The 14,738-nt window shown below is 45.2% G+C and overlaps 1 protein-coding gene across 4 annotated transcripts in view; it reads right to left on the bottom strand.

Moving 5' to 3' along the window:
* LOC135506995 (lipopolysaccharide-responsive and beige-like anchor protein) overlaps positions 1–14,738 on the bottom strand; it is a 373,235-nt gene that overhangs the window by 199,837 nt on the left and 158,660 nt on the right. For all 4 annotated transcript variants that reach the window (XM_064926445.1, XM_064926448.1, XM_064926447.1 and 1 more), the window contains exon 37: positions 3,086–3,252. In XM_064926445.1, the coding sequence (XP_064782517.1) occupies positions 3,086–3,252 (167 nt within the window). The remainder of the gene's footprint in view (positions 1–3,085; positions 3,253–14,738) is intronic.

Here is a 14,738-nt window from a genome sequence, read left to right as displayed (position 1 = left end):
GAGGATGTGACTGTAATGTAAGGATGAACAGGTAGTGTTCTCTGTCTGTCTGTCCCTCAGTGCACGTAATGACGTGTGTGTGTGTGTGTGTGTACACCAATGACGACAAAGGGTAGATCTCAGATCAGAAAATAAGAGTTACTTCCCTTTGTTGGAGGGAGACCTCCCTAGACATTCCAGTAAAATGGAGAGAGAGGTGGAGGAATAAAGGAGTGAGAGAGAGAGAAAAGGAAATAGAAGAGGGAGAGAGAGAAAAGAAAGAGCGAGAGGAGAGAAAATGAGAAGAGAGAAAACCACCTAACACCTCACGTCTCCAGGGGCCAGGGCTGGTGTAAGCTGGATATTAAGACACAAATTGCATTCAGGCGGGTCACGGCGTGTCAGATGATATTAGATGCCTGCCGTGAGGAAAACAACAATTCCCATCAGCCTGTTCTGTGAGAAAAATAATATTTTCATTTTCGGCCCCTTTATTGAATAGAAACTTTAGGGAATACGTCTTTATAGGAGCTCGTGAATTTTCCACCTCTCGACAAATGTTGTAATCATGGCTGCGTGAACCCTTTGTTGCTCCCAGATTTCATTTTCACCACCGCTGATAGAAAAGGAGTGTGTGGGTCTTCTCTCCCTCCCTCACTTGTTTTCTGTAACGTTGCAGCACCCACATGTTTTAGCCTGCGTGCGTGTCCGTCTCTCTGTGTTGTGTCCTTGTGCGTGTGACTGTGTGTGAACAGCCTGTATCGTATCCCCCCACCACACACACTGCTGCCTGCATGGGGTCCCCGTCGCAGAGCTGCGCCACCTGACCTTCTCGGTAATTGACCAAAAATATTGATGCAATGGCACAGGTCTGATTGTGATTTATTAAAAGCTTGGGCCCGGCTCCCAGGCCCGATGCCAGCGGCTCCCTGCTCCCAGCCTGGCCCATCGGCAGCCATTAGGAAAACCATCAATACTGTAGCAGCACAATAACACAATGAAAGAAAGGCACGGTAATGGGGAAGGGAGAGTCTCTCTGGGCTGCGGAGGTGCATAGCAAATAGCTTGGCCTTGTTGTGTGAATATACAGAAAGAGAGAGAGAGAGAGATTACTATTTTGGAACTTTTGCGAGGATAATGTTTACTGTAAAAAATGTTTTGGTTTATTTCACTTTTGTTTATTATTTATTTCACTCGCATTGGCAATGTAAACACATGTTTCCCATGCCAATAAAGCCCTTTGAATTTAATTGAATTGAGAGAGAGAGAAGGAGTGAGAGAAGGGGAGAGAGAAAGAGAGAGAGAAGAGTGTGTAATATGATATTGCCTCTCCATAACATCACTGGGCTCGCTAAGATCAAAGCATTAGAGGAGAGGATAGAGAAGGAGAGAAAGGAGAGGAGAGAGAAAGATAGGGAGAGAAAGAAGAGGAGAGAGAAAGATAGGGAGAGAAAGAAGAGGAGAGAGAAAGATAGGGAGAGAGAAAGAAAGAGGGAGAGAAAGAGAAAGATAGGGAGAGAAAGAAGAAAGATAGGGGAGAGAGAAAGATAGGGAGGGAGAGAAAGAAGAGAGAGAAAGGAGAGAGAAACATAGGGAGAGAAAGAAGAGGAGAGAGAAAGATAGGGAGAGAAAGAAGAGGAGAGAGAAACAAGGGGAGAGAAAGAAGAGGAGAGAGAAAGATAGGGAGAGAAAGAAGAGAGAAAGAGAAACATAGAGGGAGAGATAAAGAAGAGGAGAGAAAGAAAGAAGAGGGAGAGAGAAAGAAGAGGAGAGAGAAAGATAGGGAGAGAAAGAAGAGGAGAGAGAAAGATAGGGAGAGAAAGAAGAGGAGAGAGAAAGATAGGGAGAGAAAGAAGAGGAGAGAGAAAGATAGGGAGAGAAAGAAGAGGAGAGAGAAAGATAGGGAGAGAAAGAAGAGGAGAGAGAAAGATAGGGAGAGAAAGAAGAGGAGAGAGAAACATAGGGAGAGAAAGAAGAGGAGAGAGAAAGATAGTGAGAGAAAGAAGAGGAGAGAGAAACATAGGGAGAGAAAGAAGAGGAGAGAGAAAGATAGGGAGAGAAAGAAGAGGAGAGAGAAACATAGGGAGAGAAAGAAGAGGAGAGAGAAAGATAGGGAGAGAAAGAAGAGGAGAGAGAAACATAGGGAGAGAAAGAAGATGAGAGAGAAAGATAGGGAGAGAACGAAAGATACTCATGGGAGGCAATCTAAGAGACCAGTAAATATGATTATTTTTTTTAATGTGGGGAAAGGAGAGAGAGAGAGAACGAGACCCCCTGTGCCCCCCAGAGCAACAACAAACTGAGCTCACACAGACGAGTCTCAGGAGAGTCAACTCAGACTAACAAGAGGGAACCAACCGACCAACAGCAGGCTGACTCTCCAACCATTATATACGGTACCCAACCTGCCAGCACACAAACAGCACAGGCCATCATTAGGGAATACCCCCATTGACTTCTAACTGGCCTGTTTTGTTGAAACCAACATTGAGCTTTCTAAGCTTTTCTATAGTTTTAATGGCTGGAGGTTTTGTTTAAATCTCTTTCATCTCTGTCCAAAGTCAATGTATCATGCATCCCATACCTCTGCGTTTGTACCGGTGCGGACCTAACTCAATCACTAACTCCCAGGAGGGAGGCTGGGAGATGATGAGAATACAGTCAGTACAGCGGTCTTAATGGATGTGTTGTACTCTGAGGAAAGCTACGGCTCATTTAAAAGTCAGGTGTATCCTCTTCTTTTACCATTACCATTACCACTGCTCAATGTTCTTATTATGTGAATTTTGGGCAGGAAGTTAGGACCCTGGGGAAAAAAACAGCAAAGTTGGACCATTTCCCCAATACATTGCTTCATTGGAATTGGTATGTTTGTATGGAGATTGGAACAGAGTCGCAGTACTTTAGACTGAACATGTGATGGTGCTGAGTGGAACCTGATGAAGGTGTAACTAGACTGAAGACCAAAAGCGAATCATTTGATTAGTTGAATGAGGTGTGTTAGTGCTGGGCGGGAACGGAAGCCTGCACCCCCAATAGAGCTCCAGGACCAGAGTTGGAGAACCGCTGCTCTAGATTGTAGATGTAGAACTACATAGACTTTTACCTGAAGGCAGAGCTCCCCCAGGCACCGTGTTTGTCCGTCAGGATGTTGACGATCTTCTGGATGAGCTGGGTGGCTGTCACGTGGTCGCGGTACTTGGCCGCTCGGATCAGGTGGTCGCACATCTTCTCCTCATCACGCTTCTCAGCCGAGTACTGGGCACAGTGGGACTGGGGGTCAAAGACAAAACGTGACAACAGGTCAACTTCTCTGTCAAAAACACAATGACGTAAGCGTCATTACAAATGAATTGTATGTGCAGTGCTCAAAACCAAATCCTTTATAGTACATTTAAAGAGAAATCCAGGAGGTATGTATTCTGAACAGAAAACTGCGTACACATAGTATGCAACTTCATATTGTATGTATGGAACTAGCATGTATTCTGGGGGAATGGTATAGGCTACTACACACCATGTAAAACTACATAATATAAGGCTCTAGCAGCTGTGTGTGTAAATGCTACCTTGAGTAAAACCAAATGAAAATCTGGGGTCATTTTCTGGCCCTTATGTCACGCTGATTAATAACAGCGGATATTATAGTTACTAATGCCTCCAGGGCTCCGAATCACAAAACAGAGGTTCATTTTTCTCTGCCTGAATATGTTATCAGAAATGGCCTTTGAACTCAGAGTAGATGGTATATACAATAACACCTATACCGAGGGGAAAAACAGCCAGACTTGAAATGTTACATTTCAGTGCTAAGATAAACTGAGCAAAATATAAAGCCGAGGAACTGTAAAATAAAGTAATATATAAAACCGACTGGAAACATTTGAGTACACTGCATATTTCTAACAGCCGTTAGCCATGTAGTGTAGAAATACAAGCAACAAAGAAATGAGGAATACACGCTACTATCATATACAGTACCTCAGGCAAACGTCCGGACATATTACTGTGATTTCAGTGCATCCATTAGATACTGAAAGGTTACAGCATCAATTCCAGCAACTCTTAATCCAATTCCCAATGCTCAAATGAAATGAACCTAAAAGGCAGCCCATTGGTGGAGAACACACACATACATCCCCAGCTCTACAAATGCAACCTGCCTCACCGGGAACGTTAGCAACCAAGTAAACACAGGAAAGTGCTTGATAATGATTGGTCCTCCTCTACAATTGGAACGGTGACTTTTCATACCTGACAGGAAATCTATAGGTCTGGATCACATTCTGGAGGGGCTATTGGGCCCTAATTATCAATCTACGTGTCTTTGTTGTGGGGCATTAGAGTGGTCCTTGACCTTAAAGCCCAACATGTGCGCGCGCATGTGTGTGTGTGTGTGTGTGTGTGTGTTGAAAGGAAGAAGAGCAGTAAAAGGAGGATAGGGTGAGGGGATCTTTCATTTTATATTAGTATTATTTCACCTTTATTTAACCAGGTAGGACAGTTGAGAACAAGTTTTCATTTGCAACTGCGACCTGGCCAAGATAAAGCAAAGCAGTGTGAACATACAACACAGAGTTATGAGAACGGTGCTGAATGTTTGAAACGTATGCTATCCCCCTGGAACAGACGACCGCGTGTCTATACTTTACGACGGGACAGAACAAGAAACATTCTTTCCCGCCTGTCTTGACGTGTGACTTCTGTGTCACTAATCAGCAGTGCTGCAGCTCAAACACATCATCGTAAACACGCTGGTCATTCACCGCGGACCCAAACACCTAGTCCCCCATAGTGACGTGTGCTTTTCTAACGGGCCTGGCTGGGCCCGGCGGCGAGGGGAAGTAGTTTCACTGAGCGACTCCCCTCTGAAATAACAAGCAAACAGCTGAACACATAACAGGCCCATTAATACTAGGCCTCCATTTCGGAGTAAAACGATGTGGAAAAGACATGTCAGAGTGTAGAGACTGGGGCTCGTTCCACTGCTCTGAAATCGTCATACATAGAGGATATGAGATCACTAGGGTCTTGTTGGTTCTTACATACTCAGCCTGCTAGCTCTAGGTGACTACATACTAACCTACCTCCATCCTCTACTCTTCCAATAGGCTGACAGAACAAAGGGCACTGAGTGAGTCAGGGAACCCTCCGCTAATTTCAAAGGGAGCGGGGGGTGGGGGCCTAGTGCCATTAGAAACCAGAGGAGGCCCCCTTTACGACGGTGGAAACGGCACATGAAGGGTCAATCCTGATGCTGACAGTGAGATGAGAAAAGAGAAACAGATCATCAGGATCAATGTCTAGTCTACCTGGTAGCCAGATTTAAACATCAGGATCAATGTCTAGTCTACCTGGTAACCAGATTTAAACATCAGGATCAATGTCTAGTCTACCTGGTAGCCAGATTTAAACATCAGGATCAATGTCTAGTCTACCTGGTAACCAGATTTAAACATCAGGATCAATGTCTAGTCTACCTGGGAGCCAGATTTAAACATCAGGATCAATGTCTAGTCAACCTGGTAGCCAGATTTAAACATCAGGATCAATGTCTAGTCTACCTGGTAGCCAGATTTAAACATCAGGATCAATGTCTAGTCTACCTGGTAACCAGATTTAAACATCAGGATCAATGTCTAGTCTACCTGGTAGCCAGATTTAAACATCAGGATCAATGTCTAGTCTACCTGGTAGCCAGATTTAAACATCAGGATCAATGTCTAGTCTACCTGGTAGCCAGATTTAAACATCAGGATCAATGTCTAGTCTACCTGGCCAGATTTAAACATCAGGATCAATGTTAAACAGGATCAGGATCAATGTCAGATTTAAACATCAGGTCTACCTGGTAACCAGATTTAAACATCAGGATCAATGTCTAGTCTACCTGGTAGCCAGATTTAAACATCAGGATCAATGTCTAGTCTACCTGGTAGCCAGATTTAAACATCAGGATCAATGTCTAGTCTACCTGGTAGCCAGATTTAAACATCAGGATCAATGTCTAGTCTACCTGGTAGCCAGATTTAAACATCAGGATCAATGTCTAGTCTACCTGGTAGCCAGATTTAAACATCAGGATCAATGTCTAGTCTACCTGGTAGCCAGATTTAAACATCAGGATCAATGTCTAGTCTACCTGGTAGCCAGATTTAAACATCAGGATCAATGTCTAGTCTACCTGGTAGCCAGATTTAAACATCAGGATCAATGTCTAGTCTACCTGGTAGCCAGATTTAAACATCAGGATCAATGTCTAGTCTACCTGGTAGCCAGATTTAAACATCAGGATCAATGTCTAGTCTACCTGGTAGCCAGATTTAAACATCAGGATCAATGTCTAGTCTACCTGGTAGCCAGATTTAAACATCAGGATCAATGTCTAGTCTACCTGGTAGCCAGATTTAAACATCAGGATCAATGTCTAGTCAACCTGGTAGCCAGATTTAAACATCAGGATCAATGTCTAGTCAACCTGGTAGCCAGATTTAAACATCAGGATCAATGTCTAGTCAACCTGGTAGCCAGATTTAAACATCGGGATCAATGTCTAGTCTACCTGGTAGCCAGATTTAAACATCGGGATCAATGTCTAGTCTACAAGGTAGCCAGATTTAAACATCGGGATCAATGTCTAGTCTACCTGGTAGCCAGATTTAAACATCAGGATCAATGTCTAGTCTACCTGGTAGCCAGATTTAAACATCAGGATCAATGTCTAGTCTACCTGGTAGCCAGATTTAAACATCAGGATCAATGTCTAGTCTACCTGGTAGCCAGATTTAAACATCGGGATCAATGTCTAGTCTACCTGGTAGCCAGATTTAAACATCGGGATCAATGTCTAGTCTACCTGGTAGCCAGATTTAAACATCAGGATCAATGTCTAGTCTACCTGGTAGCCAGATTTAAACATCAGGATCAATGTCTAGTCAACCTGATAGCCAGATTTAAACATCAGGATCAATGTCTAGTCAACCTGAGAGCCAGATTTAAACATCAGGATCAATGTCTAGTCTACAAGGTAGCCAGATTTAAACATCGGGATCAATGTCTAGTCTACCTGGTAGCCAGTTCAAAAGAAGAAGTCAGATGATGGTGAAGTCAGAGGTAAAAGGCACAAGACAGGCTTTTGGAGAGCGAGCGAGCAGGACCGGTGAGGAAGCTGTGTGTGTATGTGTGTGGACGGCGTGACGTGAGACCTTATGACTTGAGACAGTGTAATCATGGGTAGCACCTTCCATTACATGAGCTGGCTGACAGGGTCGGAGGGTGACGGGCGCTGGCGTCTACTCTGGTGGAAAAAGGTGCCCGGAGAAGACAGACTGATAATGGGTTGGCATTAATCGAGTAAATTACATGGAGATGTGTCTCGGACAATTCACGCAAAGCTCAAGTCAATAACCAGAGAAACGTCTGTGTGATCTAGAAAGGAAACAGGCCTAACCACTGGCTAAATGACACTAGGATTATGATATGAGAAGACAACATGAATAGTCACACACACGGGTCAGGAATAATAGCACATCTCACAGATACAAATCCACCGACTCAACTGCATGAGTGCAATTCAAAAGGCCAGAACATATGGCATAGGTTTCTGTGTGTAGAATAATACGCCGTCAACCCCCCTCTAAATGCTGCAGTTGTTGTCACGCTCTCCCATCAGGGCCTGAGGGGTTCACCAGTATAATGAGGGTGTGAGTGGGGATACAGGCCTCATTACCAGATTTAAAGCCTGTGTTTATCACTTACAGTGAGTGACAGAGCCAAGGACCTTGAAATGTTTCTGTGCCACACTGTCTCAGCCTTCAAGGCGCTCGTTTCATGACATCACAAAGCGCTCAAGGTTCTGCTGGAGAAAAGGGTGACGACACACACACACACACACACACACACACACACACACACACACACACACACACACACACACACACACACACACACACACACACACACACACACACACACACACACACACACACACACACACACACACACACACACACACACACACACACACACAACAGTGGGATCTTATTAAAGCAATGCTTGATGTGTACTCTGAGCCTTGACATTGTGTGGTGCAGTAGAGAAGCCAGCTAGAGACACACAGAGGGGTCGGCTATTGCCTCGTCTCGCGCTCCTCTTCCAATCTCTCACGTCCTCCGACAAGCCGTCCCCGGAGGGTTTCATTTTAAGTGGGGAACCTGTCCGCCCGGGGTGCGTGTCCTTGTCATGTTCTGAGAGGGAATGCAAATATTCCTAGGAATAAGGAATTCCTTACAGAACGATGGGAGGAGGGGTTACTAGACAAAAGAGAGATGCTGAAACAATTGGTTTCTGAAGAAGATTCCCCCTCGCACTTGATCTCTTGCCCTCAAGTTTAAAACGGCCACATAAAACACCATCAGGTTAACTCAGACAAAGAGTTTGGGGGGGGGGGGTAGAAAGACAAAGGAGAAAAATGAAGGCCTAAAAGCACAACGGCGAACAAAAGTCATCGAATGTCGACGTCTGACAGCCACTTCCATTCTGAAATGATGCCCCTGTCACGCCGCGCTCGCAGAATATTGATTTTCCCTGCTGAGGAAAAAAATAATCTCATCCAGCCAAACAGATCCCAGAGGCATGCATCGTCCCGATAGTGGCCATCAAGGTTAACGCAGGCGCAACACCAGAGTATCTCTCTCATCCCTCTCTCCTGTCCCTCGCCTGTGGCTACTGTGGGTTTTTAATGGACTGGTCACAATGCCTAGTTGGCAGGACTCTTCATCTCTCCTCCCAGCGGCATCCTCTCCTCTCTTTCACTCTCTCGCTTTCCTCGTTCCCTCTCCCATTCTCTCCCCCCCCCTTCCCTCCCTGCTCAAACCAGCAGCTGTGTCAAGCCCCGCTCCAATCAGTAGCTACCATTAGTCTAAGCTGGGCTGAAGGTTCCATCCACTCTGACTCCAGAAGCACTCCAAGGTCGCGCCAGCACGTGACGAATCACACCTGTTAACGGTCCTCTCCGGGGTGAAAAATAGTCAAATGAAGGCAGAGGCGCTGCAGATGAAAAATAATCCACTTCTTCTGGAACACTGGCTAGCGCTCGGCTAGTTGTCTGGATGCAGAGTAATGATTCCAAACAGAAGAGATAACAATAGGAACGCACCAAGGACATGCCCTTTCTTCTTTTAGTGCTGTACATTTAACACATTTAACTCCACATCAGGATTGTGTCTGCCTTGAAAATACATGAAAATACATGCACTTGAGAATCTGCTTATTCCACATATTTATTTTGATGAATACACAGCCTTATTCAATACTATACAACATAATTATCCTTTCCAAGAAGTCCTCTCCAACTCCTCAGTAAAATGAAACCAATAAAATGATGTCCCTCTATGGGATAACAAAGATTGGAGTAGGGCTCTTGCCTTGCCTACTGAGACTAAAGAGTGAGTTCGTATGTAGTAAAGGGGACTAGGGAGTCGGGAGGAGGTGCTCATATATGTGCTATTCACAGCTCTGGGTCAGCTGGGCAAAGATAATGATGTGAGGAGCGGTGCAAGAGGCATCACCTAGGGACTTAATTACACACAGAGAAGAGCCAGACACTGGGATACTAGTCTCTCTCCCCCTCTCCCTCTCCCCTCCTTCTCTCCCTCTCTCCCGGGTAAGTACTCTCTCTCTGAGGGTAGAGGTAGACAGAGATATAGAATACTGCTGGGTAAGTACTCTCTCTGAGGGTAGAGGTAGACAGAGATCTCTGAGGGTAGAGGTAGACAGAGATATATGGGAATACTGCTGGGTAGACAGAGATATAGAATACTGCTGGGTAAGTAACTGAGGGTAGAGGTACTAGAATACTCTCTCTCTGAGACAGAGATATAGAATACTGCTGGGTAGACTCTCTCTCTCTGAGGGTAGAGGTAGACAGTAGATACAGAATACTGCTGACAGGATAAGAATACTACTCTCTCTCTCTGAGGGTAGAGGTAGACAGAGACTCTCTCTCTCTGAGGGTAGAGGTAGGTATAGAATACTGGGTAATACTGCTGACAGGTAAGAATACTGCTCTCTCTCTGAGGGTAGAGGTAGACAGAGATATAGAATACTGCTGAGGGTGTAGACAGAGATATAGAATACTGCTGACAGAGATATAGAATCTCTCTCTGAGGGTAGAGGTAGAGACAGAGATATAGAATAGAGATATAGAATACTGCTGGGTAAGTACTCTCTCTCTAGACAGGATATAGAATACTGCTGGGTAAGTACTCTCTCTCTCTGAGGGTAGAGGTAGACAGAGATATAGAATACTGCTGGGTAAGTACTCTCTCTCTCTGAGGGTAGAGGTAGACAGAGATATAGAATACTGCTGGGTAAGTACTCTCTCTCTGAGGGTAGAGGTAGACAGAGATATAGAATACTGCTGGGTAAGTACTCTCTGAGGGTAGAGGTTGACAGAGATATAGAATACTGCTGGGTAAGGGTCTCTCTCTGAGGGTAGAGGTAGACAGAGATATAGAATACTGCTGGGTAAGGTACTCTCTCTCTCTCTGAGGGTAGAGGTAGACAGAGATATAGAATACTGCTGTACTCTCTCTCTGAGGGTAGGGTAGACAGAGATATAGGTAAGTACTCTCTGAGGGTAGAGGTAGACAGAGATATAGAATACTCTGGGTAAGTACTCTCTCTCTGAGGGTAGACAGAGGCTAGAGAGTAGAATACAGAGACAGAGATATAGAATACTGCTCTCTCTCTCTGAGGGTAGAGGTAGACAGAGATATAGAATACTGCTGGGTAAGTACTCTCTCTCTGAGGGTAGAGGTAGACAGAGATATAGAATACTGCTGGGTAAGTACTCTCTCTCTCTGAGGGTAGAGGTAGACAGAGATATAGAATACTGCTGGGTAAGTACTCTCTCTGAGGGTAGAGGTGACAGAGATATAGAATACTGCTGGGTAAGTACTCTCTCTCTCTGAGGGTAGAGGTAGACAGAGATATAGAATACTGCTGGGTAAGTACTCTCTCTCTGAGGGTAGAGGTTGACAGAGATATAGAATACTGCTGGGTCTGGTGAATCTACTTGCTTTATCCTGTCATAATATACGAATCAAACTACTGAATCCCAAACAAATCCCACTAATAAATGACTCCAGCAACAGCTAACAAGCCTCCCCGTCATTACCCAGAGGGTCTCACCAGCACCATAGTGAGATGGCTGCTCTCCCAGCTCTATAGCTGTCATCTGTAAATCACCGCTGTGACCACCTTATGACAGGTGACGACTGTCGGTCAGAGCGGCGAGTGTTGTGTGTTGATACGTTGTAAACAATGTGTCAGATGGTGGCACCTGACACCTGTCGGGCTACAGCCAGAGTGGTGACCTGCAGGGGGCTCTTCTAGACGGTATGGGAGATTGGGGTCACAACCTATCCTCTGACATTGAAACAGTTTGTTGTGGAATTCTCTCACACTGAAACAGATGGTTTATAGACCTATGAAGATAACCACATTTGGTCCAAGCACCCTATAAACGGCAGTGTTTGTTCTTGACCAGAACAGAGCTTTTTTCCTTTACAGCAGGTTACATTATAGTACTGAAGCATAGGCTGTTGGCTTTGTTTTTTGAGTTATAAATAGCAAAAATGTTTAACTGTCATGTGTTAATTTTGTTTCACTTCAAAATGTAAATTGTGTCGCCCTCCGTTCCATGGCGTTTCAAACGTTAAGTGTGCAGTCAATTCTGAGTGTGTGTCCTGTCCATGGCTGTGATCTGTGAGGAAGAGTAAGCTCAGTGCACTGTGTGGGGGCGTTGTGCTAACGACGCTGTCGTGATGGAATATAATGAGCATCAGCTCAATGTTAATGTCATTAACTCTGAGGCGAGAGGAGAAGAGAGGGATCGCCTTACAAGCCAGACAGAGGAGGACAATGACGCTAAGTCGCTAATTACGGAGATATCGCTAGCTGGATCTCCCGGCTTTTATAGCATCTAGAGAGAGAGTCAATTCAATTAGTCGTATATTACAGCGGCTGGGGGATAAATCAACGACTGGGTATATTAACATTTTAAAATGTTGGAGAGAGAGAAAGGAGAGGCAGATAAAAGAAAAGACCTGGGTCTTCCTCACTCTTAAAGAACCAACCGTGTGGTATAAAAAAGAAAGAGTGAGATAAAATAAATGATCTGGGTCTTCCGTATCTCTGACCTGCTCTGCTCTCGTGGCCCCGCAACCCACCACATTTCATCCTTAATGAAAGGATGCTGTAAAAAAACACTCTCTCTCATCGTAGTAGGAGGGCCGTGGCCATGCGATCTGCAGATCTCTTCCACGTTAAGGATCCTATTAGATAGAGAACACTAAAAGGTAATTGGATTTCCCCCTCCAGTTATCTTCATCTCTGTCACCCTCAACCAGCTATAATAACTTACACTCCAGGCCAAAGATAACTCAATTCAGAGAGAGAGAGAGAGAGAGAGGGAGAAAGAGGGATGGAGGGGGAGAAAGAGCGAGAGAGAAAGAGGGATGGAGGGGGAGAGAGAGAGAGAGAAAGAGAGAGAGAGAGAGAGAGAGGGATGGAGGGGGAGAGAGAGAGGGGGATGGAGGGGGAGAGAGAGACCGAGAGAAAGAAAGAGAGGGATGGGGGGAGAGGGAGACCGAGAGAAAGAAAGAGAGCGATGAGGGGAGAGTGAGACCAAGAGAAAGAAAGAGAGGGATGGGGGGAGAGGGAAGAGGGATAGGGGGAGAGGGAGACCGAGAGAAAGAAAGAGCGGGATGGGGAGAGAGGGAGAGAGAGAGAGAGCATATGTTACGAGTCTCCAAAGCAAAGGGTGTCTAAATCACACGGCTCCTCTATCACACCCTTCTCGTGGATATGAACTCTGACAGGGAGCAAACATAAATTTGTTTTTATCTATTGAATAATTCACTTTCCTGGTGGCTGCCGTTTCCTTCACGGTCTGTGTCTGTAGTGGTAGAGAGCCACTGCCAAAGGACCTCGTCCCAGACCCCTGCCAGGGTGGAGAAGGACTACTCTGTTCCCCAAGTGATAGTCAACAGGAAACACACGAAAGGTGCAATTCATTTCAGCTGTAAGATTCTTTAAAACAGTGAAGGGTGTGGCAGTCAGGGCACAACCAAATCACCTACTTTATGCACTCGGCCACACCCCAACATGTTTCTATTTCTGTCCTCCAACAGTAAACCTGAGAAGCAGGTGAACAAACACTGATTTAAAATCAAAAATAAAATTGAAGACAGAGAGGAAAAGTGTTTTCCCCTGGGGCATGTTTCATTGGGGCTGTTATTTTTATGGTGGCGGTGCAAAATGAAACCATGAAACTGATGGCTCGAGGAGGGCTCAAGCCAGAGCCGGAATGGAGGAAAATCAATACGGCAATATCAGTGGTTGCACTTATCAGGGCCTCACTTCTTCCAGAGGTCACAGAGGAGCGGCTACATTTAAGTGGGGAATTCAATTGTGAAACATAGATTTGTTCTTAGCTATGGTGGGTATCTGATTAAAGTTGATTGGCTATACTGTAGGGGGTGAGGGGAGAGAACAGAGAGAGAATACTAAACAACAGTCTTTAACAAAGAGAGTTAACAGTTGGCTACGGTGGTTAGTGGGTATCTGATTACAGTTGAATGGGTTGAGAGGAAGGATGGTGTGGTTGGACACAAAAAAAGTGGATTTTAATAAATACAAGAGTTCTAACACTTTGTGCAATATGTGGGTTGCGTAGCGAAATAGGTCCCTGCAGACAGTGCTTGGGACAGGGAATCACAATCGAATGTCTTTCCCAAAAGAAACAATCAAACAAAACAGTTGTGGTACGCATGTACCCAATACTAAATGTATTAGGGGTTAATGAGAGGATTCACACCCATTTACAAGAACACAAATACTATCTCCCTCACAGAACAGAATGAGATTTCAGCATGTTAAAACATATTCTTTCTCCATCGCTGTGGTTGTACTGGAGACAACCGGGGACTGGAGCTACTAAATAATACAGGAAACAATGATGTCCTTGGCTGTCTTTGAGGCTCGTCAGGCACATCCTCATTCTGTAACTCAACGGTACTGTCAAAGACGACCCCACATACACACACACACACACACACACACAACACACACACACACACACACACACACACAACACACACACACAACACACACACACAACACACACACAACACACAAGTAACCAGAAAAACAACTGGGCCTGCTTGGAAGACGATGGAGAGAAACGGAGACACTAACTAGGCCCTCTTGTAGGACGATGTGGGAAAAATAGGTCCAATGTAACGACACAATGTGTTCCTTTTGCTTTCCTTACAGTATATCAGAGTAGGATCCAGTCAAAGGATGTTTCCTCCTGTAGGACTCCTCAGTGCCAGAGGGAGACAGATGATAGGATGAGAGGGACTAGTGATGCGGACAGGAACATCAGCTACACTACGTGGGCCAATTAGATAGAATTGGAGAGCTGGGGACAGCCCCTGGTGTGTGTGTGTGTGTGTGTGGGTGTGTGTGTTTCCATCGGTGCAGACATATCCTGGCCCTCACTCGGCTGAGAGAACATAACATGGCCTAATCATGGTGAGTTTGAGGGAGGAAATGGGGAGTGATGGGGACACGGACTCAGACACCACTCCTGTTCATAACCTCAGGGCAGTGAGGTGGAGGCTAGATTGTGAGCCCTGTGCTGTGTTCTTATGGAGCTGCCAACTGTCTGTGCTGTGCCTCAGGCCCCTCCT

This window comes from Oncorhynchus masou, chromosome 20, assembly GCF_036934945.1.
Source record: "Oncorhynchus masou masou isolate Uvic2021 chromosome 20, UVic_Omas_1.1, whole genome shotgun sequence".
Taxonomy (NCBI): domain Eukaryota; kingdom Metazoa; phylum Chordata; class Actinopteri; order Salmoniformes; family Salmonidae; genus Oncorhynchus; species Oncorhynchus masou.
This window is presented reverse-complemented; position numbering and strand designations above follow the sequence as displayed.